This window comes from Loxodonta africana, chromosome 1, assembly GCF_030014295.1.
Source record: "Loxodonta africana isolate mLoxAfr1 chromosome 1, mLoxAfr1.hap2, whole genome shotgun sequence".
Classification (NCBI taxonomy): Eukaryota; Metazoa; Chordata; class Mammalia; order Proboscidea; family Elephantidae; genus Loxodonta; species Loxodonta africana.
Window position 1 is genome coordinate 13,796,289 of NC_087342.1, and position 24,403 is coordinate 13,820,691.

The window sequence follows — 24,403 nt, forward strand, 5'->3', positions numbered from 1 at the left end:
CGCGCGAGAATAGTCTGGGGCATTGTCTTCGTTAACATCCATTAATTGATTTCACCCCTTTTTGTTTCTCCTCAGAAGGCTCTTATTGACTACCCCAGTCAGGAATTGCTTTAGGAATTGTCCTGCCTCGACAGCCCCCAGAGGGCTGTCGCATCGTTTTGTTTATCTCTGAACCCTCTATACATAGTCTGCACTCAATACATTTGTGTAAAAATGGCGTGGCTTTGGCATCTGACCTCCTCTAACTTCACAAGGGAGAAGGAGAATCAAGATCAGCAGCCCAAGGCTGATTTCTGTGAGGCCGAGTTCAAACATGCCTCCACTCGCCAACCTTTTTACCAATTCTGACACCAACCATCCCTCCCATGGCACTCTCTACTTCTCTGCTGGGTTCAAAAATTGGCTGCAATGACGAAACAGAACTCAACAGAAAATACTCACGAATATAAGGTTTATTAGGGAGGTAACAGCTTATAATTCAGGTTCAGGAATGCTTAGGACAGAGTTCTTGAATCAGGACAGCTTCTCAGCCATGCCCATAGGCACGCTGCTCTCTGGTCCCTTGGCCTTTGCCCTGCTTGGGCAAGTGTTAGAAAGCTTTTTTAGATCCACTGGTAAGTGCCCAGAGGTACCTCACTCTGCCAGGAAGCCTCTTGCCTGAAGGCACTCAGCTCTCTCACTCCATGGGTTTGCTCACCCACTGTAACCACCTTGCTCTGTGGGCAAGCCCACCTTGCCGTCCCCTGCTGGTTTCCTGGTTCAGCTGCCTCTGCTGCTGCCATTTCTCTGCCACTGTCTCTCATCATTTCTCGCTGTGTCCACTGTTAACAGCTCTGTCTCTGTCTCCTGGGCCTAAGAGGTCTCAGTGCAGGGATCCCGAGTCCAGTGGACGTGCTCCACTCCTGACTCTTCTTACTTGGTCGTAGTAGGTCCCCCTCTCCTCTGGAATTGACTATTAAGCCTAGCAGGATGGCACAACTGACTATCCCCTCTTTAACATTCCATACACCTTATTTGCATAGTCCCACCCCCACAAGGTTACCATGCACCTTATTTACATTATTAGCACGCTGTCTAATCCCCTTGGTGGGCCACAAGCACCTCATTTGCATAGCGCCACCCAGTCATTTGGTGGGACTTACAAGACTATGGCTAGAAGGACCCTATTAAGTAATTCACTGCACCGCAATTTGTTAAATGAAACAGTAAAACAGAATGTATAAGAGGAGACAGTACATATCGCAAGGCAGGATCATGCTATAGGGATGATTTCAGTATGATGACACTGGTTAATCGTTTTAATAGGTGGCTCACTAGCAGTTTCTGCTTGAATATATGTGCCATCTCCCCCCACCCACTCCCTCAGGCTGACTGGCAGGACGCCCACCCTGCGCATTGCGGCAGCAGAAGATGTGAGCTTAGTTATTACCTTTATAGAGTAGAAAGCTGGGATGTGGCAAGGTAGGTTCCTTTTTATGTCAGAGCATATCGGTCATGGGGAAGTAGAAAACTCGGGGTTCAAACTTGGGGTTGAGAGGTGAGATTGGATGGCCTCCTGGGTCCTGGATAAACCCTAATGAGACAAGTTAATGCTTTTATTTTGCTGTTCTGATCAAGCCTCCCTAGCATCACAACTCAGCTTCCTCCTGGGTTAAACGGCAGTTCCCTAACTGGGAGGTCCATTAAGACACTTTGATCCTGTGATCATGTTTGGGCTGAATGAACCCAAAGGTAGTGGGGCCTTAAGTTGTGGCAGGGAATCTGGGTCCCCAGGACCTACTGCTTATTCAGTTATTGTTGAGTGAATTAATGAGAAAATCAAAGGGCTGACTGCTCTGACTTTGGGGGCTTGAGGGTTATAATTAGTCTTACTTTTTCTCCTGTCTCCCACCTGAATCTTGTGAAAGATAAACTCAGCCAGGGATCAGCAGTGTCAGCTCTCTTTTGGGGCAAGTTAAATTGGATACTGTCACTTGACTTGTAGCTTCATATGACTCCCTCATCACCTCCCTCCGCTCCACTATAACTTCTCCACTCAGCACTGCTGGCCCCCGTCCACAGGGACAGCTGGCTCACTTACCACTTGCATGTGTGTGTGTGTGTGTGTGTGTTGGGGGGGGAGGGTGATGTTGCTACAGGCTGCAGACAGGCAGAGCTGGAGGAGAGGCCACACCTGTGAGGACTGGTGGCAAGTGAAAGGCTTGGTGGATAACCGTGGCCTTGTGGGTGTCAGGCTGCCATCATCTCACTGAGTCACTCCTACTTGGAAGGAGTGGATGAGGATTGGATCAAGAGGCTTCACATGTCCTCTTGCTCTCCCTGCTGGGAAGCACTCCCACAGACCTGGAGGCAAACACTCAGGCCCTGTGCTGAACTCAGCCCTCTGCACGCCAGGCTCTGCTGGGCTCTGCCTACTTCCCAGGTGCTGTCTCTGACCCTCAGCCTGAGGGCAGGTACTGTGTCCGCTTCACAGGCTGGGAAGCTGGGACTCGGACAGCTTAAGTCACCTGCCAGGGTCCCATGGCCAGCGTGGTCGAGGGGAGTTGCAGCCCTGATTCCTTCCCAGAGCCTGGCCCCGTCCTCCTGCTGGGTGGTCTCCTGTTTTCTCTATAGCACAGCATTTACCTGGTGCTTCCACGCTGGAAAACAGGCATCCAGCAGAGCTTGGCTTATTGAACCTGCTGGAGAACGGGCATCCCGCAGAGCCTGGTGTTACTGTCCTGCTTCCACGCTGTCCTGGAATCCCCACGGTGGGAGCAGTGCCCCTGACACACTCGTAGTTGTTCCTTCATGCCACTGTGGTGGTTGCGCGGTGGTAGCCGGTAGTAAAGAGAGGCACATCTTGTTTGTGAGGGCAGACGCCGTGGGATGGTGCTGCAGGCTGGCCTCCTTCTCGCCTCCCTCTCCTGGCTCTAAGCCTGAGCTGATGATGTGAACTGAGGTGCCTGTGTGTGTCTGTCTGTTTCCATCTATCTACCAGGCAAGAATATCAGGGAGGGGGGCCCTGGGGGCATTTTTGGAGTTTCATGTCAAAATATTCTGCATCTGTGTGTGGTCCAAGAGGCTTGGAGGAGGGAGGCTCAGGTGGTCTGGGAGGAATATTGACCTCCTCCTGGTGCTCCACGGTCTGAGTCTGCACCAGTGGGGAGAGCAGTTCTCTGTTCTGGATTGTCAGCTCCCTGCCTGCCAAGGCACTAGCTAAACACGGATCAGAGCTTGTCAGCGGCGGCCACGTGGTCGCACTGAGACGAGAACCAGCAGCCTGACACGTGGTCACAGGCAGCTTTGGATCCTGCAGCCTCCAAATGTGCCTCAAATGTGCTTTGCTGCAGAATGGCTGGCAGACTGGCTAACAGCCTGGTGTGTTAAAACCCCTGTGTCTGAAGAAGCTGGTTTCCATGGCCTGCGGGTTCAGTGCTGAAACGGGGCCTGCTCTGGTTGAGGGAAGAGGTGGGTGTAAAGCAAGGCCACACTGAAGTAATAGTGGATATTTGAGGCCTGGCTCTCTTGATCCCGAGCCCCCAAGGCTACGGGCATACCACCCAAGCGAGGAATGTGACCGTGAGGGACCTCAGAACCCCAGATAGGGCTGAGCCAAAGCCATCACAGAATCCTAGAAGGGCAGAGCTGGAAGGGGCCAGTCCAGCCCCCTCATTTGCCAGAAGAAGAAACTGAACCCAGAGAGAGGAGGTGACTTGTCAAGGCCATCCAGCAAATCGAGTGAGGATTAGGACCCTGGTGTCCTGACTCTGGTCCTGTCCATGAGGCCAAAGCTGGCACCTTCCACAGGCAGCTTGCCTCCTCTCTCTCTCTCCAGTTGCTGTCAAGTCGACGCCCACTCATGGTGACCCAGTGTGTGTCAGAGTAGAACTGTGCTCTGTAGGGTTTTAGTGTCTAATTTTTCACAAGTAGATCACCAGGTCATTCTTCCACAGCACCTCTGGGTGGAACCCAAACCAGAGAAAAGAGGCACAAAAATCATTCATTGGATTTGTGGTCAAATTTTTTTCTCCTTAATGGCATTTGATTTGGGTTAATTTGCAGCCCCTGACTGGGCAGTGAGGGGGGCTTTTAGCTGTGTTCACAGTGCATGTCGTGAAGAGGATTGCCTTTCTGACACCTATCCTGAGCCCCGAATTCCTGGCAAGCTCATTAACAGCAAGCTCTAGGTTATTCAGTGCTCGTTCTTCCCCAGTTGTTCCCAGCATGTTACTTAGTCAAACATTTGCTGAGAGGCTTCCAGGCCTTGTGTCCTGTCTTAGGCCATCCAGACTGTACGCTCTTCAAGGGCTAGGCCTCTGCCTTTTAGTCCTTTTTCTTTTCATTGTTGTAAAAATATATATAACATAACATTTGCCAATTTAACATTTTCCACGTGTACAATTTAGTGACACCCATTAACCCGTAAAACCATTGCTGTCGAGTCGATTCTGACTCATAGCGACCCCATAGGACAGAGTAGAACTGCCCCACAGGGTTTCCAGAGAGCAGCTAGTGAGTTCAAACTGCTGGCCTTTTGGTTAGCAGCTGAGATCTTAACCATTCGCCACGAGGGCTCCAGTGACACCCATTACACTAGTCATATTGTGCACCTATCGCCAGTTTCTGTTGCCATATTTCCATCACCATAAACAGAAACTCAGTACTTCTAAACGGTAATCCCGCCGTCCTCCTCCTTCCCACCCCTGGTAACCACTAATAAACTTTGGTCTCTATACACTGGCCTAGTCTAGATATTTCGTATGAGAGGTCATAACGATATGTGTCCTTTTGTGATTGTCTCATTTCATTCAGCATAATGTTTCCAAGGTACATCTATGTAGTACCATGTATCAGGATTTCTCTTCTCTTTATGGCTGAGTGATATTCCATTGGACATGTGTACCACATTTTGTTCATCCGTAAAAATCGCGTGGGGTCATCAGACCTCCTCGCCTAACTTCACAGGAGGGAGGGTGGATAATCAAGATCAGTATTAGCGCCAACCCAAAGCTGACCCCTATGAGGTGGAGGTCAAACACACTTCTACCCTCCAACCTCTTTACTAATTCTGACACCAGCCATCCCTCCCACGGCACTCTCTACTCCCCTGCTGGGTTTGATAATTCGTTGCAGTGGCCACACAGAACTCAGAGACCGTACTCACACTTATGGGGTTTATTAGGGAAGTAACAGGTTACAACTCAGGATCAAAATCAACAGGCAACAATTCGAGATCAGGATCAGGAAGCATGCAGGCAAAGTCTCCTTTCTTCAGTGCAGGACAGCCCTCTCAGCTCTGTAGCCATGCAGGGCTCCTCTTGGCCCCCTGAAGACAGGCTCCTCTCGGCCATCTCAGGACAGGCTTCCCCTCTCAGTCCTTGGCCCTTGGCTCTTCTTGGGCCTGGCCTCTGCCCTGCTTGGGCAAATGTTACAAAGCTCTTTAGCTCCACCAGTAAGTTCCCAGAGGCACCCCACTCTCCAGGAAGCCTCCTGCCTGAAGGCTCTCAGTTCTCTCACCCAATGGTCTGGTACACCCACTGCAGCCACCTTGCTCTTATCGCCTGGGAAGCCCACTGTGCCATCTCGTGCTAGTCTGCTGGTTCTGCTGCCACTGCTTCTCACCATCTTGCATCATCTCTGGTGTTACAGCTTTCTGTCTGTCTCCTGGTCTAGGAAGTTCTCAGTGCAGGGACTCCAGGTCCAAAGGACATGTTCTACTCTTGACTTTTCTTTCTTGGTTGGTGGTAGTGAGGCTCCCCTCACTCTGGGATGGCTCATTTTAAGTCATCCTAGTGGAATGGCAAAACTGACCAATCCCCTCACTGGGGCTCCATATGCCTTGTCTTCTGGATCCACCCCATCATTGTATGGGAGTTACAAGACCATACATGATTGAAAGGGCCATATTAAGTAATTCACCGCACTGCATTATCCATTCATCTGGTGATGAACATTTAGCTTATTTGAACATTGGTGTACAAGCATCTGTTTGAGTCCCTGCTTTCAAGTCTCTTAGGCATGTACGTAGGAGTGAAGTTGCTGGATCATATGGTAGCTCTGTGTTTAACTTTTTTTTTTTTAATAATTTTTATTGTGCTTTAAGTGAAAGTTTACAAATCAAGTCAGTCTGTCACATATAAGCTTATATACACCTTACTACATACTCCCACTTACTCTCCTCCAATGAATCAGCCCGCCCCCTCCTTCCAGTCTCTCCTTTCGTGACACTTTTGCCAGTTTCTAACCCTCTCTACCCTCCCATCTCCCCTCCAAACAGGAGATGCCAACACAGCTTCAAGTGTCCACCTGATACAAGCAGCTCACTCTTCATCAGCATCTCTCTCCTACCCACTGTCCAGTCCCTTCCATGTCTGATGAGTTGTCTTCGGGAATGGTTCCTGTCCTGGGCCAACAGAAGTTTTGGGGACCATGACGGCCGGGATTCCTCTAGTCTCAATCAGACCATTAAGTCTGGTCTTTTTATGAGAATTTGGGGTCTGCATCCCACTGTTCTCCTGCTCCCTCAGGGGTTCTCTGTTGTGCTCCCTGTCAGGGCAGTCATCGGTTGTGGCCGGGCACCATCTAGTTCTTCTGGTCTCAGGATGACGTAGGTCTCTGGTTCATGTGGCCCTTTCTGTCTCTTGGGCTCATAGTTATCCTGTGACCTTGGTGTTCTTCATTCTCCTTTGATCCAAGTGGGTGGAGACCAATTGATGCATCTTAGATGGCTGCTTGTTAGTATGTTTAACTTTTTGAGGAACCACCAAACTATCTTCCGCAGCAGCTGCACCATTTCACATTTCCTGTCAGCAATGGATGAGGGTTCCCATTTCTCCACATCCTTGCCAACATTTGTTGTTTTCTGTTTTTTTGATCTTAGCCATCCTAGTGGGGGTGCCTCCTATTGCTTTTTTTATTTACAGGCTGCGGGACTTCCCTGAGCTTCTCAAGGCTGGAGGAATGTTGCGGGGGAGGAAGGCGGAGAGCAGGGGCCCCGCCATCACTGGTAACCGTGTCTGGTTTTTCTCCTGCCCGTGTGACTAGGGTGCAGCATGTGCAAGAGGATAATGCCACACTTCCAGAAGGCTGCCACCGAGCTTCGAGGCCACACCGTAAGTGAGGCGCTGTGTGCCCGGCAGGCCCAGCACCTTCGGACTCCTCTCTCACTCACCTGGGGAGGTGGCGGGAAGAGAAAGAGGACAGGTTTTGAAATAGTGTTGAGGACATACCCTGCTGCTGCTGAACCCGTGACCAGGGCCATTTCTGAAACGAAGCCTTGGATGCGGTTGAGAGACCTGTTCTCTGTGAAAGTTGAGAACTCCACAGAGTTGCCGGGACTGGGAGTTTGCCCCATGTTGAAGGCCATGGTGAAGTGGTCAGGAAACCAGCAAGAGTCACACAGGGTGTTACCAGGAGGCCAGGGTCTGAATGCAGAACATCAAGAGTCTGTAATTATTGGGGTTAGTCTCCTGAGGCAGATGCTGGGGAGCCCAGTGGCAAAGAAAGGGGCACAGTGACATCAGTGTTAGGCCAGAAGCACAAAGCAGGCTCACAAGGCATTTTCCTATCCAGGCCTCCTCAGATTCCATGGTTTTTGTGAGGCAGGAAAAATGGAAACCATAGAAGAGGGAGGCAAGTGCCGACGGGGAGCTGGAGACCTGCAGTTGCAGGCATTCTCCGAAGGAAGCCTGTAGAGAGATGGGAGGCCGGCCAGGGAGAGACAAGTGTATCTTAGAGATGCCCACGTTTAGTGGACAGGAGGAGGACGGGGAGCCATTACGAACAGTCCTTCAGAGAAGTAGGAGGAGCCTTAGGATGGTGCAGAGAGATAGAGTGAGGCCAGGGACCTGAAGGCCCGAAGGAGAGAAGGGATGAGAAGAGGGAGGGGACTCAGTCGCTCAGTGGTGACTGTCCATGTTTCCTCTACCCTGCCAGGCTTGTTTCCTCTGTGCCGTGTGTCCGTCCATTTTTGCACTTACCCTGAGTAGCAGAGGGGCCTAGGCGGCACAGTGGCTAAGTGTTTGGCTGCTAACCAAAAGGTCGGCCGTTTGAATCCATCAGCTACTCCTTGGAAACCCTCTGGGACAGTTCTGCTCTTTCCTGTAGGGTTGCTATGAGTTGGAATTGACTCAACGGCAACAGGTTTGGCTTTTTTTTGGCTTTGAGTAGTAGTGGGCTTCTTTCTTTTTATTTTCTTGGCAACAGAAACAGCTGCTGGCTTCCCTAGGGAGTATGGAAAAATCCACACACCTTTAATGAGAGGTTGTGGGGAAGAGGCATCTCGGTGGGGCCGGCGAAAGTCCCATTAAGGGAGGGAGTTCTTAGATCTTGAGACTGCATCGTGATTTCTATGGATCAAATGAAGTTGGCGATTAGTTCAAAGTCAACTTAAGAAGTTTACATGGCAGTACCTGAGCGCGGGGCAGCCCTGCTAGCCAGCTGCAAGATTGGGTTGCAGAGAACGGATGCTTTCTATTCTGACCTCATTCTGGGAGAGACTAAGGTCACGTGTGTTTCTCACTAATGAATTTTTAGTCACTTGCCTGGAGACGTGTGGCCTTGGGGCACACATACATCACGCTGGGGAAGTTTCACATGACTTTTTTGGGGCCTCAGTAGATACCGATACCATATTTTAAGATTATTTTGCCTGGAGAAACGACTTAATTACCCAGTGTTCTCCCTACCTGCATCCGCTTACTTAGAAAACTGCTCAGCTCACCTCCCAAACTCTCGGGTGCGGTGGAAGGTAAACAGGTCTCATCCCAAATAAGATGGCAAATGATCCTTGCTGGCCCCACCCAAGCAGAAAAGGATTCGATGCCAGTCATGTGCACCTTTCCGGTGATCCTCAGCCAGTGCCATGCCCACCTGCCAAGCTCAGCATCCGTCCAGCCTAACCCTCCTCCCCGCAGAGCTTGTCCTTGCCACGCGTGGCCAGGTCAGGCTGTCTCTGCTTTTGTCCTGGATCACTCTGTTCCGCATTTGATAGTGATTATGACATGGCTGGCCCACTGCACTGTGAGCTTCTGGGGCACAGGAGCTGAAGCTGATTCATATTTCCTTCTTCCACACATAGCACAGGGCCCAGCTCCTAATAGGTTCCCGATCTATGCTGGTGAGTGAATGAGTGACTGTGTGCTTACCATTCCTCGGTGTGTTTGTGTTTTAAACTCTATATTTACATTAGGAGTGGTATTTCCTTTCCTTCTTTCTTTCTTTTTTTTTTTTTAAAGGAATTTAAATCATTACTTGTTAAGGATGGAGACAGAGAAAGTGGGAAGGATGCTTGTGGGATGGGGACTTTCCCTCTTGGCCCTGGGCTCACAGGGTCAACCCTGAAGATTACATGGGTTAAGAGTACCTGCTTCTCTTGCCCTGAGCCCAGATCTAGAAATATAAAAATACCCTTCTGGTTCCCAAGACAACATTAAAGAAAAGATCGTAGGGCTGTCCCTGTACCTGGGGAGCCCTGCTGGGGAAGCGCACCTGTGGCCAGATACTAGCTACCTCAGTGTGAGGCATGTGTGTTGTGTGAACTTCTGTGTTTTGTTTTGTTTTTTGCTTTTGTATTTTCTTGCTTGGGGTTTGTTTGTTCTGTTTCCGCCGTAGTTTCTCAGAAAAGCACCTTTGGAAAATCCTGACCTTTACCAGCTACATAAAGGGGGAAGGGCCCTGGCCACAGCAGGTACCACCAGCTGTGTGGAGGCCTCTGGAGCCAGGGCTCTGGCTATAGCAGCAGCACCTCAGGAACGGGGGGCAGGGCCGGAGGGACCGGGCGACTGGAGATACCGATTCCCGTCTATCTTCCTGCACAGCAGAGGTGGCAGTAACAGATGGCCTGTTCTCCAGAAATCAAAAGCTTCCCTCTCCCCGCCTTCTGAATTCCAGCTGGATTAGCGCCTCCTGTCTCCTCTTCTTTGCCGACATCTTTGAGCCCTTTTTGGCTGGCCATGTCCACGGCAAGGGTCAGTAATCTTCCTCTCAAGATTTCTTGGGAGGTGGCCAGCCTGATGATACCATTAAGGAAGAGCTAGGCCAGGTCAGGATGCGCAGCCTTTGCCATTTTCCAAACTCAGACCTGCCTCGCTTTTGCTGTCATTGATGTCTGGTGACTCATCGGTGCCTGTCCCATATTCCTGCTAATTGACGTCCTTGTCAGCTGCCCTGCTGCTCCCTGTTTCAGGGCAGCCATCGGAAGGAGCCCGTCTCCGTCTGCACCTCTCCCCAACCTTGCCGGCTACCCACGTCCATACTGAGCCCGTGGGCTTTGCCCAGTCTTTTGTTAACCGTGGCCTGGTGGGCCAGTAAACACGGTGAAGTGGATCAGTCGTGGGGACAGATTCGTACAGATCAGGTCTGGTGCTGCTCTCAATAACATGCCAGAAGGTCTTGAGCCAGCTCCTTGGCCCTGGAGCCTCAGTTTCCCATCTGTGAAATGTGGGTGATAATGCCAGCCCTGCCCACCTCACTGGGTTGTTATGAGGTTGGAGTAGCCCGGGTGTGGAAACAGCTCTGTGACCTCAGAGCATTGCACAGATACAGAGGATCGACCCCCACACTTCGACCACTGCTCTGCACACCTTCCACTCACCAAATGGGGACACTCCTGAGGGCCTGCTTTCCACTGTCTTCTTTCTCATTAACACGTTGGAGCAGGGGTCAGGCACTGCGCTTTCCTTGTCTTGTTTGGGTTTGTCCCCCAGTGATTTTACATGTGCCCATAGCTTCAACAAAATGTAACTCTGTACAGCTGGAGTCCTTCCCCTTAGCCCAGGACCACTTGTCAGTCTGCCTGTTTGACATCAGTCTGGATTTTTCTCCCTGTGTCCTAAATACAGGACATCTAAAGTAAAATTTAAGATCTCTCCATCTGGCAGGCTACCTACTTCCCCTCAGGTCCCTTCACGAATACCTCAGACACCTCCACCAACATGCCTTGTTTGCTGGATGCTATCGTATCTCTCTCCTGTTGTGTCTCTTTGTCCTTTCCCTGTTGGCTGTCTGGATTCCAGCCCTGGTTCGCCCACATTGGGATGTTGCCATAGGCTGCCAGCTTGAGTCCCTGACCCACTTTCCCTTACAGCCCATCCTGAGGTGGTATCACCTCCTACTCAGAAACCCTCAATACGAGGCCCTTCATCACCTTCTGAATAAAGTCCTGGTTTCTGAGGCATTTAAAGTCTTCCAGAATGACCACAGCTGCCTGGCCTGGCCTCTTTCGTACCACTCATTTCTGGGTATCTTACAGCCCAGTTTAACTGAAGCGCCTGCCATTTCTTGAGCCACATCTTGCTTTGTTTTGCCTCCATTTTCTCTTCCCAGAATGTCCTTCTGTTGAAGTCTTACCCCATTTGAGTGGTAGCTCACATGCTCTCTGCTTCCTGAAGCTTCTGGGGTTATTCCTGGCAGAAGGGCTGAACCCTAAGAGCGAGTCATGCCAACGGAATGGCCCCAAGCACACGGGGCTCAGCCCTGGCCTTTTCCTCAGATTGAAACCAGTGTTTTGCTTCATTCAGCTTCACAACTCCACAAAGTGTTTACACATAGTAAAAAAAAAAAAAAAAGATGGTCTCACTAATAAATATCCCTAAAGTGGTACAAAAGTGCCATAAAAACTTGGAGAATTACAAATTTACCACAGGCAGAAGTGGCTTGGAATGGCTGCCTCAAGAGGTGAGATTTGATTTGACGTCTAAGGGTGGATGTCTTCGTTTCCTAAGGCTGTAAGAGCAGAAATCTATTTTCTCACAGTTCTGGAGGCTGGAAGTCCAAACCAGGGTATCGACCATGTTGATTCCTTCTGAGGGCTTTGAGAGAGGAACCGTTCCATCCTGTCTCCAAGCGAGCTCCGGTAGCTGCTGGCAACCCTTGGTGTTTGTGCTGCTGGTAGATGCAGCTGCCTCCATCGTCACGTGGTGTCTGTTTTCCCCCATGTGTGACTCCTTTTTTACAAAACTGCGCTCAGAGGGATTAGGGCCCGACCAACTCAGGTATGATGTTATTAACTTCACTGATAACGTCTGCAGAGAAAAACCCTATTTCCCTAAAATCACATTCCCTGATACTAGGGTTAGGACTTCAGCATGTCTTTTTGGGGGCCCAATTCAATCCATAACAGTGGATGAGTCTTCAGTGGTAGCCAAGAGCTGGTGAGTGGGGCATCCCAAGCAAAGGGACTAGAGGGCACAAAGTGGGCCATCAGGAAGGCTCAGCATGTGTTCTAGATATGTGAGCAGAGAGAGGGAACCTCTTGTTGTTAGGTAGTTAAGTGCCATTGTGTCGGTTCCAACTCATACTGACCCCATGTACAACAGAACAAAATTCTGTCTTGTCCTGCACCATCCTCACAATTGTTGCTGTGTTTGAGGCCATTGTTGCAGCCACTATGTCAATCCATCTCACTGAGGGTCTTCCCCTCTTTCACTGACCCTCTACTGAGAACCTCTTAGAACTATTGATAAAAATAGCTCATACATTCTGAGTGTTATAGATGTCTGCATGTATTATCTCATTTACTCTTCACGTGAGGTAGCTTCAGAAGAGGAAACCGAGAGACAGAGAGGCAACTGTGACTTGTTCAAGGAAATCCATGTACTAAGTGGGGTGTCAGGGTTCAAACAGAGGCCTCTGCCCCCACTAGTCCACGTTCCTGGCACTGTGGTACCCCACCCTCGTGCTCTGCAAGTTGCCTTAGGAGGCAGTGGTCCAACCCCCTCCCGGTGCAGACCTCTCAGATGATCTCATTCCTGGGGGAGTACAAGGTCTGTCCCCTAGCAGGTGGACAATGAAGGGTTTTGTGAGAAAGAAGGATACAAAACGGAAATAAGGACCAGAAGGGCTTTGTGCATGGAATTAGACTTTCCCTGTATTCAGTAGGGTGGAAAGGTTTTGTGCAGGGAAGTGATGTAATGAAAGAGGAGGCTTTGGGAGATTAGTCTTGTGCTGAACGTCCCCTGACACTAGGGAGATCCATTAGACATAGAAAAAGAACCTTAAAATAGATGTTACTGGAACTGGCTGGCTGCTGAATCAGTCTGGGGAAAGGAACAGAACGACCTTTAGAGGGTTCCAAGACTTCTAGTAAGTTCAATGACAGGCTTATTCTCTCCGTATTCCTTGCAGTATTCCAAAATGGGCTGGGGGGAAAAAGTCAATTATCTAGCAAGCATTAGTTGTGTGCCTACTGTATGCTAGCCATGGTATTAGGTACTTGAAATGATTGGAAAGACATATTTAGAAGCTTGTAGGGTTGGAGAGGCCCAGTTTTGTGCTAAAAGGTCATTCAGTTCTCTTAAGAGCCCTGGGGGTCTCATCCCCACATCTTCCGAACAAGGACCCTTGGTGAGGGTGAGTGACTTGCCAAGGGTCATGTAACTCATGAGTAGAAGTAAGTTCATTGTCCATTGAAGCCGTGGTTTTCCCCCCGTGCATCCTTGTGTACTATTGCTAGAATTCAGCTTCCTGGGTGTCATCTCTCTGCTTCTGTAACTGCTACTGGCTTTTTTGAACTTCCCCCACCCTCACTTCTTTGCTGTCCTGCTTCATGAAACAGCCTTCCTCTGTCTGTTCCTTCTCTGTACCCACTCTTATGAGAATGGGCTCAGAGCCTTCGTTCCTGGCCCCTGACCCAGCCCTAGGGAGTAAGGTACCTGTTTTAGAAGATGAGGGGTTTAAGGGGCCTCTTAGTTACCTAGTGATGCTGTAACAGAAATACCACAGTGGGTCATTTTAAAAACCAGAAATTTATTTTCTCACAGTTTAGGAGGCTAAAAAACCAAAACCGAATTTGACTCACAGCGACCCTGTAGGACAGAGTAGAACTGCACCATAGGGTTTCCAAGGCTGTAAATCTACAGAAGCAGAGTGCCACATCTTTCTCTTGTACAGTGGCTGGTGGGTTTGAACCACCAATCTTTCGGTTAGCAGCCGAGTGATCAACCACCATGCCACCAGGCTCCTAGGAGGCTAAGAAGTCTGAGTTCAGGGCATGGCTATGGGGAAGGTTATCTGTCAACTCTAGGGGAGGATACTTGTCTCTTAGCTTCTGTGGCCTTGGCGTTCCTCGGTTCCTTGGCGATCTTCATGGCATCTATCTTCCCGCATTTGTGCTTGTTGGTCTCTATGTCTGGCTGCTCCTAGTGTCACTCAGAAATGATTAGGGTCAGGATATGGCCAAATCAACATAACAAAGAAACAGCATTCCAAACAATTACATCCACAAGTATAGGAGTCAGGATTCTAACACATACTTTTGGGGGACACAATTCAGACCCTAACAACGTGACTCTGTATTCTGGGGTGTCCTTAGTACTTAGCTGTGTCATCAGTAACACAACATGATGGGTAAAATTCTGCTTTTCAATTCAAGGATGTCAGATAGGTGAATTCCAGAATCCAGGACATGTTCGGACTTGTGAGATTATGGTCAAACCCTGCTGTCAGTGATGGCCACAGGCAGGAGTTCAGAGCTGGGGAGGCATAGCAGGGCCTGCAGGGAGGAGGAAAGCTGGGCAGGCGTGGGAGGTGAGTCATCATGGAAGATCACAACCACCTCACAACAGTTACCCGAGCTGTGAGGTCAGAGAACACTCTGCATCCAGCCTCCATGGACAGACTGAGGACAGGCCGAGAGGCATCCAGGAATGTGTCCAAGGACGTTGCAGAGTGGATAAGTGGTGTACAGAAGCCTCTTGTTTCCATAAACGAGGAGAATAGGACAGCCTGGGTTGACAAGGGGAGAGAAAAAGGCAAAACATATACTTGCGGGGCAATGGCCCCACTTTAAGGGCCTGTCTGAACTTGGTAACAAGCCAAGTTTCTTCCTCAACCCTCAGAACTTCGTTTTTTTCTGACTTGGTTCTTCCTGTGGGTCAGGGGAAAGGGAACCCTATATGGAGGACAGCACTCAGGCCCAGATGTCTGGCTGTCTCAGAGTGCCATTATCAAATCCCCAGCTGGTTTAGCGTGCCTCCTTGCCCCAAGGTGCACATCGGTCTGTGAGGCCTCGCCTGATGTACCAGGAACAGTTGGACAGGCAGCTTATGGACAAGAGGAGGGGCATCTGAGGGCTGAGGTAGACAAGGCTGTTCTCCGTCTCCACCAGGTGCTGGCTGGAATGAACGTCTACCCCTCTGAATTTGAAGACATCAAGGAAGAATACAATGTACGCGGCTACCCCACCATCTGCTACTTTGAGTAAGTCCCCATCTCCCTGCTGCAGTGCGCCTTCCTCCCCGATGGCAGGCATGTCCCTCCTGAGTCCGCCTTGTCTCCCCATGTTCACAGGAAAGGGAAATTTCTGTTCCAGTATGACAACTATGGGTCCACCGCTGAGGACATTGTGGAGTGGCTGAAGAAGTAAGTCGGGCGTCAGCTTCAGGGGGTACGTGCCCAGAGGGAGGGGCTTTTGCTGGGCCTAGGGTGGTCCCGGGGGTCTCCAGGCTCTGGTTGAGGGCAGAGAAGAGGATGGGGAAGGGGAGAAGACCGTTGCGCTGCCTGCACAGCTGTTTGTGGGTTGAGTTAGGTCAGCATGGGGAGCTCTACGAGCTTAGGGTACAGCAGTTGTGAGGACTTGGTGTGACTGCCTGTGATGACCAGACCCTAACTGGCGTGTTGGATGGGGAGTCCATCTCCTCTCCCCCTTCCCTGCGGCTTGGAATTGGGGAGAGGGGCCACTAAGCCTGTCAGCTCTCCTAGAGTAGGCAGGGAGGTTCTGAAGTCTTCTCGGATCTCAAATATGCCTTTTAATCTGATGGATAGAGGTATTTCTCACCCAGAGCGTCAGGTTTGAGAGTTTCTGTTGCAGGTCTCTCTGAAGGTAGAATTGTTGATTGAACACTTATTCTAAACACAAAACTGTATTAGGTGCTGTGAGGCTACCAAGAAATAAATCTTCTAATGCCATGGGTTTGCAGAGTATTCTTCCCAGACTCTGCTTCATTTGATGGATCCTCATAGCTGCCTGTGACCCCACGTGATAACATGAAGAGCCTGAGATTTGACCCTTAGAAAGCCAGTCCCCCACCCCATGCCCCGGCCAGATCACCATCATCCTCCTCTGGAAGCCCCCTACTGTGCTAGACCCGCTGCCTGCTCCTTCCTGGTCCGTCACCCTCCTGTCCCACCTTACCAGTGTTTTAACAGCTAGCTCACCTGTCACCCTTCAAAGCCTCCCCATCCGTCCCAGCCCAGCCCTCACCACTCCTGGGCGCCCAGCCCTGCCCTCGCTGCCCCATGGCGCGTCGTCCACTCGGCACTTGCTGTGCTCAGAGCTCAGAACAATAGCTAACATCCCTGGGGCTTTGCTTGGTGGCAGACACTGTTCTAAGCACTTCAGTGGATTCTCGTGTGATTCTCAGAGTAGCCCTGTGAGGAAGGTGTCATTTCCCTTCATTTACAAAAGAGGTGACTGAGGCACAGTGATGAGGGCCCAAGGTCATACAGCTGACAAGTAGCAGGGCAGGATGACCTGGGTGGGATCCCTTCTCTTCACACAGCTCCCCACCCTGGAACTGGGCCTCCTCTGAGTTCTGGTCTGTGTTGCTCCCTCCCCCCAACCACCAGCACTGCAGATACTTACTGACATGATGCCCTTGGGGACATGAGAATTAGTTACCTAAAGATATGGATTTTGCAAATGTGTATTTTTAGAATGGGAAAGGAGGGTGGATTTCGTGCCAAAAAAAAAAAAAAAAAAAAACCTGTTAGACTTCTAAAGGTTGAAAATCTCAGTCTTCTGTCCACTCCCAGGAGTCCTAGAGATAAAACCCAAGTGATAGCACCATGTTTGCATAGCGTCTTTTATTTCTGTGAAGCGTTTCCACATCTCCCCGTCATCATGTGTTCATTGTCTTAACCTGGGCCTTCGCTTCCTCTTTTCCTTTTCCGTTTGATAATAAGCGCTTTTTTTCTCCAGCCAGACAGATCTCGCTGTGCTTTGGGAGAAGGTTTCAACAAATAGCGATCTCATTTGTCACCAGAGCATAAAATCTGTCCGCTTCCCCCCCCCCCCCCACCCTTTTCTGTTTTCAAAATGCCTTCATATCTTTTTAGAAGGATAAGGTTTGGTTTGAAAAAAAGAGTGTTCCAAATTGCTGCTAACCCTAGATAAGGAGATCACATCAATGGAGTTTGGGAGACAGGTTATTATCTCCCTACTGGAGAATGCCCCCTGCGTTCCCACCCCTCTCCTTTCTGTGCACCCCCACTCTGCCTCCTCCACAGGTTCTGCTCTGGCCTCCTGAACCCCACCCCACGGTGCCTCCAGATTCTGCCCTGGGCTGGTCCCTCCGTGCTTCCCACCTCCACTTTCTTCCCTTCCGAGTGTTAGGAAACCTTTTTAGCAGTCTCTGGTTCATCTTTAGTATCCAGGGTGCAGTGGTTGATGGGAAACTCTGGGAAAGGAGGGGAAGGGGAGCATCTGTGTCTCCCTGGGCAGCCCCCCTCCCAGCAGCCTCCCACCTGGGAACACTCCATGTCAGGGCACACAGGTCAAGGTGACTTCTCCAAAGGCAAGACTGCAGCCTGCTCTTGGGCAGTGGGTGGGGCGGCCACCTTCTGATAGGCCCCCAGCGAGCTGTCTAATCTCATGGCCCACCAAGGTGTCTTAGAGCTCTCGGAGAAACAGAACCAGTGAGATATTTAGAGATATAAACTCGAGAGAGAGAGAGAGAGAGAGATTGATTTACTTCCAGGGGCTGGCTCACATGATTGTTGGGGCTGGCAAGTCCAAAATCCACAGGTCAGGTGCTGGGCTGGAGACACCTGCAGGCTTGTGTCCCAGATCTGAAGGTCAGGAGATGGAAAGAGCGTAGAGTAAAGAAAGAGAAAGTTCTGCCAAACTATCTATTTATAGTTTGGAGGTAGAACACACCCTAAGGAAGCTCCCTTTTCAACTGATTGATTGATTCCATTAAGTTACATTGCATTATGGAAAGTGATTACATTACACTGTGTTAGACCACATTATGGAAGAGCTACTGGACTAATATTTGCCAAACCACTGGGAACCATAGCCTATCCAAGTTGACACATAAACTTAACCGTCACACAAGGTCACTGTTTTACCAGTTGGTTTGATTTTTTTTTTTTTTTACCAAATCTTTTCTTGTTTTAAAGATAATCAAGTAAGATATGTTCATTATGGAAAAACTTGAAAATATAGTTAGAAGATAAGTCCCGCACTACTCAAAGATAACACACTGTGATGTTTTGGGAGTTCCCTTCCAATTTTTTTCTGCTACATAAATGTAACCCTGCACCTGGCTTTCCATGTACCAGGTATTTTAAGCCTTTCTCACTTTTCCCCACAACCCCTGCTTCCCTGTACTTCTTCCCTGGGCCTCTCCATCGGCCCTCAGCTGTCATGATGTGGAGTGAATCCGGCGTGGCTAATTCCCCAGAGACTTTGACTTTCCAACTCCGGGAGAGAAAACCTAGATCCTGCCTTTCAACTCGGGTGGGCCAGGTGAGGGTGGGGTCTGTCTGAGTCGAGCAGAAAGTCCCTGATATCAGTGTGTGTGAGGGCTCTGGGGTACCTGCACCAATCACATCAGCTATGATTGTCCCCTCTCATCCTGGAGTGTGCCCTCTGGTGCTCCTGGTGGCCACATTGAGGGGGGCAGGCCTGGTTTCTCATTCACCTCTCTACAGATTTCCTGCCAATGAATTGGGCTGGGCATGTGGAGGTGTAAGGGAAATCCCTTTTGGCCTTGCTACCCGTTTCTGGCTGAGTTTTGTGCCAGTGTCTTTATACCAGCCAGAAGCAAACTAAAGCCAAACACAAAGCTTTCTTGACGTCTCATGCTCAGGGCCGCGTCTTCTCGTGTATGGCACGTGTATCCCCCTCAGACAATGATCCGATGTGTGTGAACCTCCCAGGCCCAGGGAGCCTGGGGAACTGCCCTCTTCAATCCCAAGCAGAGTCACAGGAAAGTGAAAAGTCATCAAACCTACCCCAGCAGTTTCTCTTAATCTCTGCATCGCCTCCGGAAGTATTTAACTCAGCCTAGCTTAAACCCTTGTTTTGATACCTAGGGAAGTTTGGGTAATACTTGATACATTTACAAAGCATCTCACATCCATTATCTTACTACCTGCGAGGTAGATGGAGACAGGACCATAAATGTGCACTCTTAAAGATGTTTTAAGTCAAGTGGTTGTTTAAGCGCCTAGAGCTGGTAAGTGGAGGAGCTAGAACTCACATCCAAGTCTTCTGACTCCCAATTCTGGTTTCTCCCCTTCTCACCTGCTATAGATAGAATGTTCTTACTTCTGTTGGGTGGAAAAACCTGTTTCTCTGGAGCTTTCACGTGGTGTTGGTTCTCCTCTTTAAGGCCGTAGAGAACAAGTCTAATTTCTGAAATATTTGAAGAAATTTTTTTGTTTCTATTGTGTTTCCCTGAGTCTCCTTTGCCCCAAATTAAACACTTCCAGTGCCTTTAACCATTCGTCTCACATTCATTCGTATGTTCGACAAGCATTTGTTGGTATTAGGAGTGGGAAGTAGAGAGAGAGGGCCCCAGCCTTCAAGGAGGTGACCGTCTGGTGGGGAGACAGACGGAAAAAAGTTAATTCAATAATAAGTGGTCAGGCCACAGACTTCCACTCAGTCCCTCTGGTTCCACTGAGTTTTTTTCCTCATATGCCCAGTTCTGCAGCCCTGTCCAGAAAGTAAACTTCTTGTTGTCTCCTGAGGCGGGAAAGGGGTGCCCTACCTGGCTGCTAGGGTGAAGGACAGGATCTGAGGAGCTGGCTGTCCAGCTTTCCACGGATCCCCCTGTTTTCAGCCCCAGGCCTCCTTCAGGGGAGTGGGAGCTCTGGAGCCCTTGCCCACCAGTGTGGTTTTTGACCCTCTCCCCCCAAACGCATACCCAGCACCTCAGGTTTCCGTCCTTAGTTTTGCTGAGTCAGGTTTCTAGCTTCTAAAATTGGGCTGACCTCGTTTTCTCTTTTCTGCTGGTGTCTGTTCCCCTGTTCCTTTTGTTTCTGTGGATTCATACCTTTTTTTTTTTTTTTTTCACACCTGTACTGTTACTTCAGTGATTTTTTTCTGTCCTCCACGTTTAACTAGAAGTTTCTCAGGCTCTTTTATGTGCTTGTTCTGCTGCTAAACCGCAGCTTCTCCATCCCGTGTTCGTGCTGTTGCCAGATTATTAACAATTTAATTTCTTAATAGATGACATTTATAGAATTAAAAAAAAATTAGAGACCTAAAAAATATAGATTGAAAAGCCTCACTCCTACCTGTTTCCTCCACCCTAGTTCCCCTCACACCCCTATAAACCAAAACCAAGCTGGTCGCCCTTGAGTCAACTCCGAATCATGGAAACCCCATGTGTGTCAGAGTAGAACTGTGCTGCATAGGGTTTTCAGTGACGGATTTTTCAGAAATCGATTGCCAGGCCTTTCTTCCGAGGCACCTCCAGGTGGACTTATACTTCCAGCCTTTTGGTTAGCAGTGAGCACATTAGCTGTTTGCATCACCCTGGGACTCCCGTGCCTACCCCCCATAGGTAACACCTTCTACTGGTTTCTTATATGGTTTTAATGTGTTTCTTTATGCAGATATAAGCAAATATGAATAAATACTCTTTATCTCCCACTTTCTTAAGCAAAGTTAGTAAACTATAGAGTGCCTTGCACATCTCCAGCACCGTATCCAGGGTCTTTCTCTATGTAGCTGTGAGGAGAGCATCCTTGCTCTTCTTCAGCTGCACGGCCCTCTGTCATGTGGGTGTGCTGCAGTTCACCTGACCCTCCCTGGCCGATGGCCACTGGGCCCTTGCCAGTCTTTGCTGTGACAGATAATCTGCAGTGAATGCCTTTGATTGAACATGCATAGTTTTGTGTGTGTGCAGATGTATTGTAAAGAGAAAGCCCCTGAAGTAGAGGGAGTCAGGGGGAGGTTGGTGGTTCAAATCCAAGTGCAGGAACCGAGATTTTATGATGTTGGCCTGGGACTGTTGTCTGGCTGGTGGACTCGTTTCGAAGCTTGGTTTTGCCCATCAGCCTCATGTGACATAGGACAAGCATGGGATGAGAGTGGTTTGCCCTTTGCCTGCCACTCCTCTTTTCTTGGGAACACAGTGGCTGTGGACATCCAGCTCCATGCAGGCAGCCTTGCAGCTGGCTGGGGCCCAGTCACAGAGAGGGCTTCTAACGGTGACGCCAACCCAGGCTTCCGCCGTGCAAGGGGCGATGGGCGTCAGATCCCGCTGTGCTGGCCACATTGCTCTCTCTGATGAAGTCTCCAGCCCTGCCTGCTGAAACTTAAATTTTTTCTGCTGTAGAATCTCAGAGGCAGGAAACAATGGTAGTCTTTTCACATTTGTCATCTCAAACGGTTTTTTAAAAGCAGTAATTAAGGTGCTCTGGCAAAGGTGCTCGTGGCTGCAAAGCAGCAGGGAACCATGTCACCAGCTCTCTTGTTCTGAACTGTGGAATCTGTGGAACTCCACCCGCCTCCCCAACATCTGGTGAGATCTACATCAGCCAGGACCGGTGTCCGCAAGTCAGTTGTGACTCATGACCATCCCGTGTGTGTCGGTTCTGACTCGCGACCACCCCGTGTGTGTCGGAGCAGAACTGTGCTCCGTAGGGTTTCCAATGGCTGATTTTTTGGAAGTAGATTGCCAGGCCTTTCTTCCAAGGTGCCTGTGGGTGGGCTTGAACCACCACCTTTCAGTTAGCAGCTGAGCGCATTCACCATATGCACCACTCGGGGACCGAGGTCGATACTAGTACGCAGTTGTACGTTGGGGAAACAGACTCAAGAGAGGCTAGGCGGGAGGCCCAAGGTTTTGCAGCTAGCAAGTGGTAGAGTTGGGATTTGGACTGATTTCAAGCCAGGTTCTTTGGTTTTCATCACTGCCTCTGGGGGACCTAGAGGAGTTTGCCCTTGGCCTCTAGAAGGACTAGTGACATGGCATAGACATTGTCATAGTGAGGGCACCCCCATTCTTGTTCACTCAGCCCCAATATCCCTCATCATAACCCCCCCCATCTTGGTCCCATGTGGCCGGCTTTCCCTTCCCAGCCCTCCACACCCTTCCCTGGCCCAGACTTAGTCTGCCTCAGACAACTGCCTCTCTTCTGCCTCACGCCCTCCTCCACGATTCTCTTCCTCTCCCTCCCCTGCCCTGTGGGGCAATACTAAACACAACAGTGAGCCTTTCCAAAGGTCATGTTGTGCTCTTGCTGTTTATTCCTGCCAGTTTGCTGTAAGTTTGAGATAGCTTGAGAAAGCTAACAAACCCTCATATTCCTGGGAGGAAGTGAGATTTCTTGAGCTGATTAAAAAAAATAGTTATAGCTAAAAGCCCACTATTTGTAACGGGGTATCAGCTATTTTTTTCTTTTTTTTTTTAGATATTTTATCAGCTAAGCACCTCCTCTGGGGTCTTGAGGGAAAGATGGAGGTGGGCAGGGCCATCCCACTCCTACACAGCCCTTCCACCAGGGGGCGTTGTTTCTGGTTCGTTGAAGGCTGAGCCACTGGTGTGGGCCATGCCAAGCCAGGGGGCTTTGTGTCCAGGGGGCTGGATTCTGTAAGGGCTACTCAGGTCCAGGGGCCTCCTCTGAGCTCTGCCTGTTTTTGGTCTTCCAGTCCGCAGCCACCACAGCCCCAGGTCCCTGAGACTCCCTGGTCAGATGAGGGCGGCTCCGTTTATCACCTGACCGACGAAGACTTTGACCAGTTTGTGAAGGAACACTCCTCTGTCCTCGTCATGTTCCACGCCCCATGTGAGTGGAGCTCTGTCCCTCCCCCTTATGTCCTTCCCTCTCGCAGAGTAGGACGAACGTACTGCTTTGGGACGTGAGTCCAGCTGAGTGCCTACTGAATACCAGGTCCCTTGTAAACTGGGGGGCACAGTAGCGAGTGTGACAGGCAAGGTCCCCACCCTGCACCACCGTCCTGACTGGGCTGCATATGCCCCTCAGCTAGAGCTCAGTGAGACGCCCCCCTGGCAGGTCTGAGCCAGCTTCCTCCGCTAGCATGAATGGAGGAATGCAAATGGAGTTCCCAGCATGAGAGGAATTGGAGTGTAAGGCCCCATAGATGTTACCTAGAACAGTAATCACCCTCATCTTCCAGGTGGGGAAACCGAGGCTGTATGAGGCCTTGTGTCTTGCCCAGCAGCTGAGAGGGGTGGTGGGGCCAGGGCTGGAGCCTCAGGTCTCCTGGCTTCTAGAATGCCTTCCTTCTGCTTCCCCTGGTTTCAGGCTCGCCCTCAGTGACCATAGTGAATCAGGGACATCTGCTGTGAATGTGCGTACAATAACGGCTGGAAGGTCTGTCGCTCAGGGCTTTTCTGGGCCAATGTCCCCTCCGTTCTCATGGAGAATGGAAGGTCAGCTCTAGTTGGCTTTCAGGAGGGACAAGGGTGATCTTGGAGAGGTGAGCGAGGGTCCTGTGAGAGCAAGGGGTTCCTGGAAGGGGGCAGCCCATCCAATGGGAGAAGACAGTGGGGTCGTCAGCATGGCCTGGGGCGGGGTGTGTGTAAGGGGGCTGGGGGCTTCTCTGCTTCCTTCTCATAGCCCATCTGCCAGCCCTTTGGCCCCGTGATGGTGGGTAAGAGACTGTAGAGAGACATAGCAAGAAATCACCACTGTGAGGATTACAGTGTCAGAGTGCATGAGGGTGGGTGGTCTAAGGCCACATACACAGTGGAGAGAATGCATTATGGAAGCTCTTAGTCATAGAATCCTCACACCTAACAGCTGCGTATCACTGATGCTTACAGGGTGGCTTCCTGCACAGCCCTCTCCCTTCGTCTTACTCGCAGTGCTACAAAGTGAATATCAGCCCCATTTTACAGATGAGGAAACTGTGCTACAGAGAAATGACACAAATCGTTCACCGGGCCGGGAGTCCTGTACTGGTAGCCCGGTAGTTGCAGACGTCATAGAGCCTTAGGATGTCGGGAGGAAAAGAGTCAAGTCCTGGCCCCTGGTCCCCTGCCCACTCCCCTCCCCCTACAATATCACAGGAGCTTGATTAGTCCTGAAATTGTTCATAAACGTACCATTACCATGGATTTCCCTAATGCCTTCTTTCTTACAAGTGCCAAATTCCTGAGAGAATTCAAAGAGAAAGTATTCCCCATGGCCCCTCTTCCTCTGAGTTTCTAGAAAATGCCCCCCCCCCCCAAAAAAAACTTAAGTTTCAAAGATCCTACAGCCTTGTGGGACACGCTCCTTCCTAATGAAGGGCAGTGGGGACAGGACTTCAGGAGCACCTAGCTCTGCTGGAGCCTCAGCAAGGGCGTCCCTGAGGTTGGAGGCCCCCAAAAAACTGCCCACCTTTTGGAGTTTCGGTTACGAGTGGCGAGTGGCCTATAGCTGAGACCCCAGGAAGGTGATTCTCCCCACTGAGGGTAGGACTGAGTCAGAGGGGAGGCTGGAGTAGGGCCAGAAG

General features: G+C 50.2%; 1 protein-coding gene across 2 annotated transcripts in view; it reads left to right on the forward strand.

Moving 5' to 3' along the window:
- PDIA5 (protein disulfide isomerase family A member 5) overlaps nucleotides 1–24,403 on the forward strand; it is a 122,334-nt gene that overhangs the window by 60,427 nt on the left and 37,504 nt on the right. For both annotated transcript variants that reach the window (XM_064291196.1, XM_064291146.1), the window contains exons 8-11: nucleotides 7,027–7,094; nucleotides 15,089–15,180; nucleotides 15,271–15,342; nucleotides 22,592–22,728. In XM_064291196.1, the coding sequence (XP_064147266.1) occupies nucleotides 7,027–7,094; nucleotides 15,089–15,180; nucleotides 15,271–15,342; nucleotides 22,592–22,728 (369 nt within the window). The remainder of the gene's footprint in view (nucleotides 1–7,026; nucleotides 7,095–15,088; nucleotides 15,181–15,270; nucleotides 15,343–22,591; nucleotides 22,729–24,403) is intronic.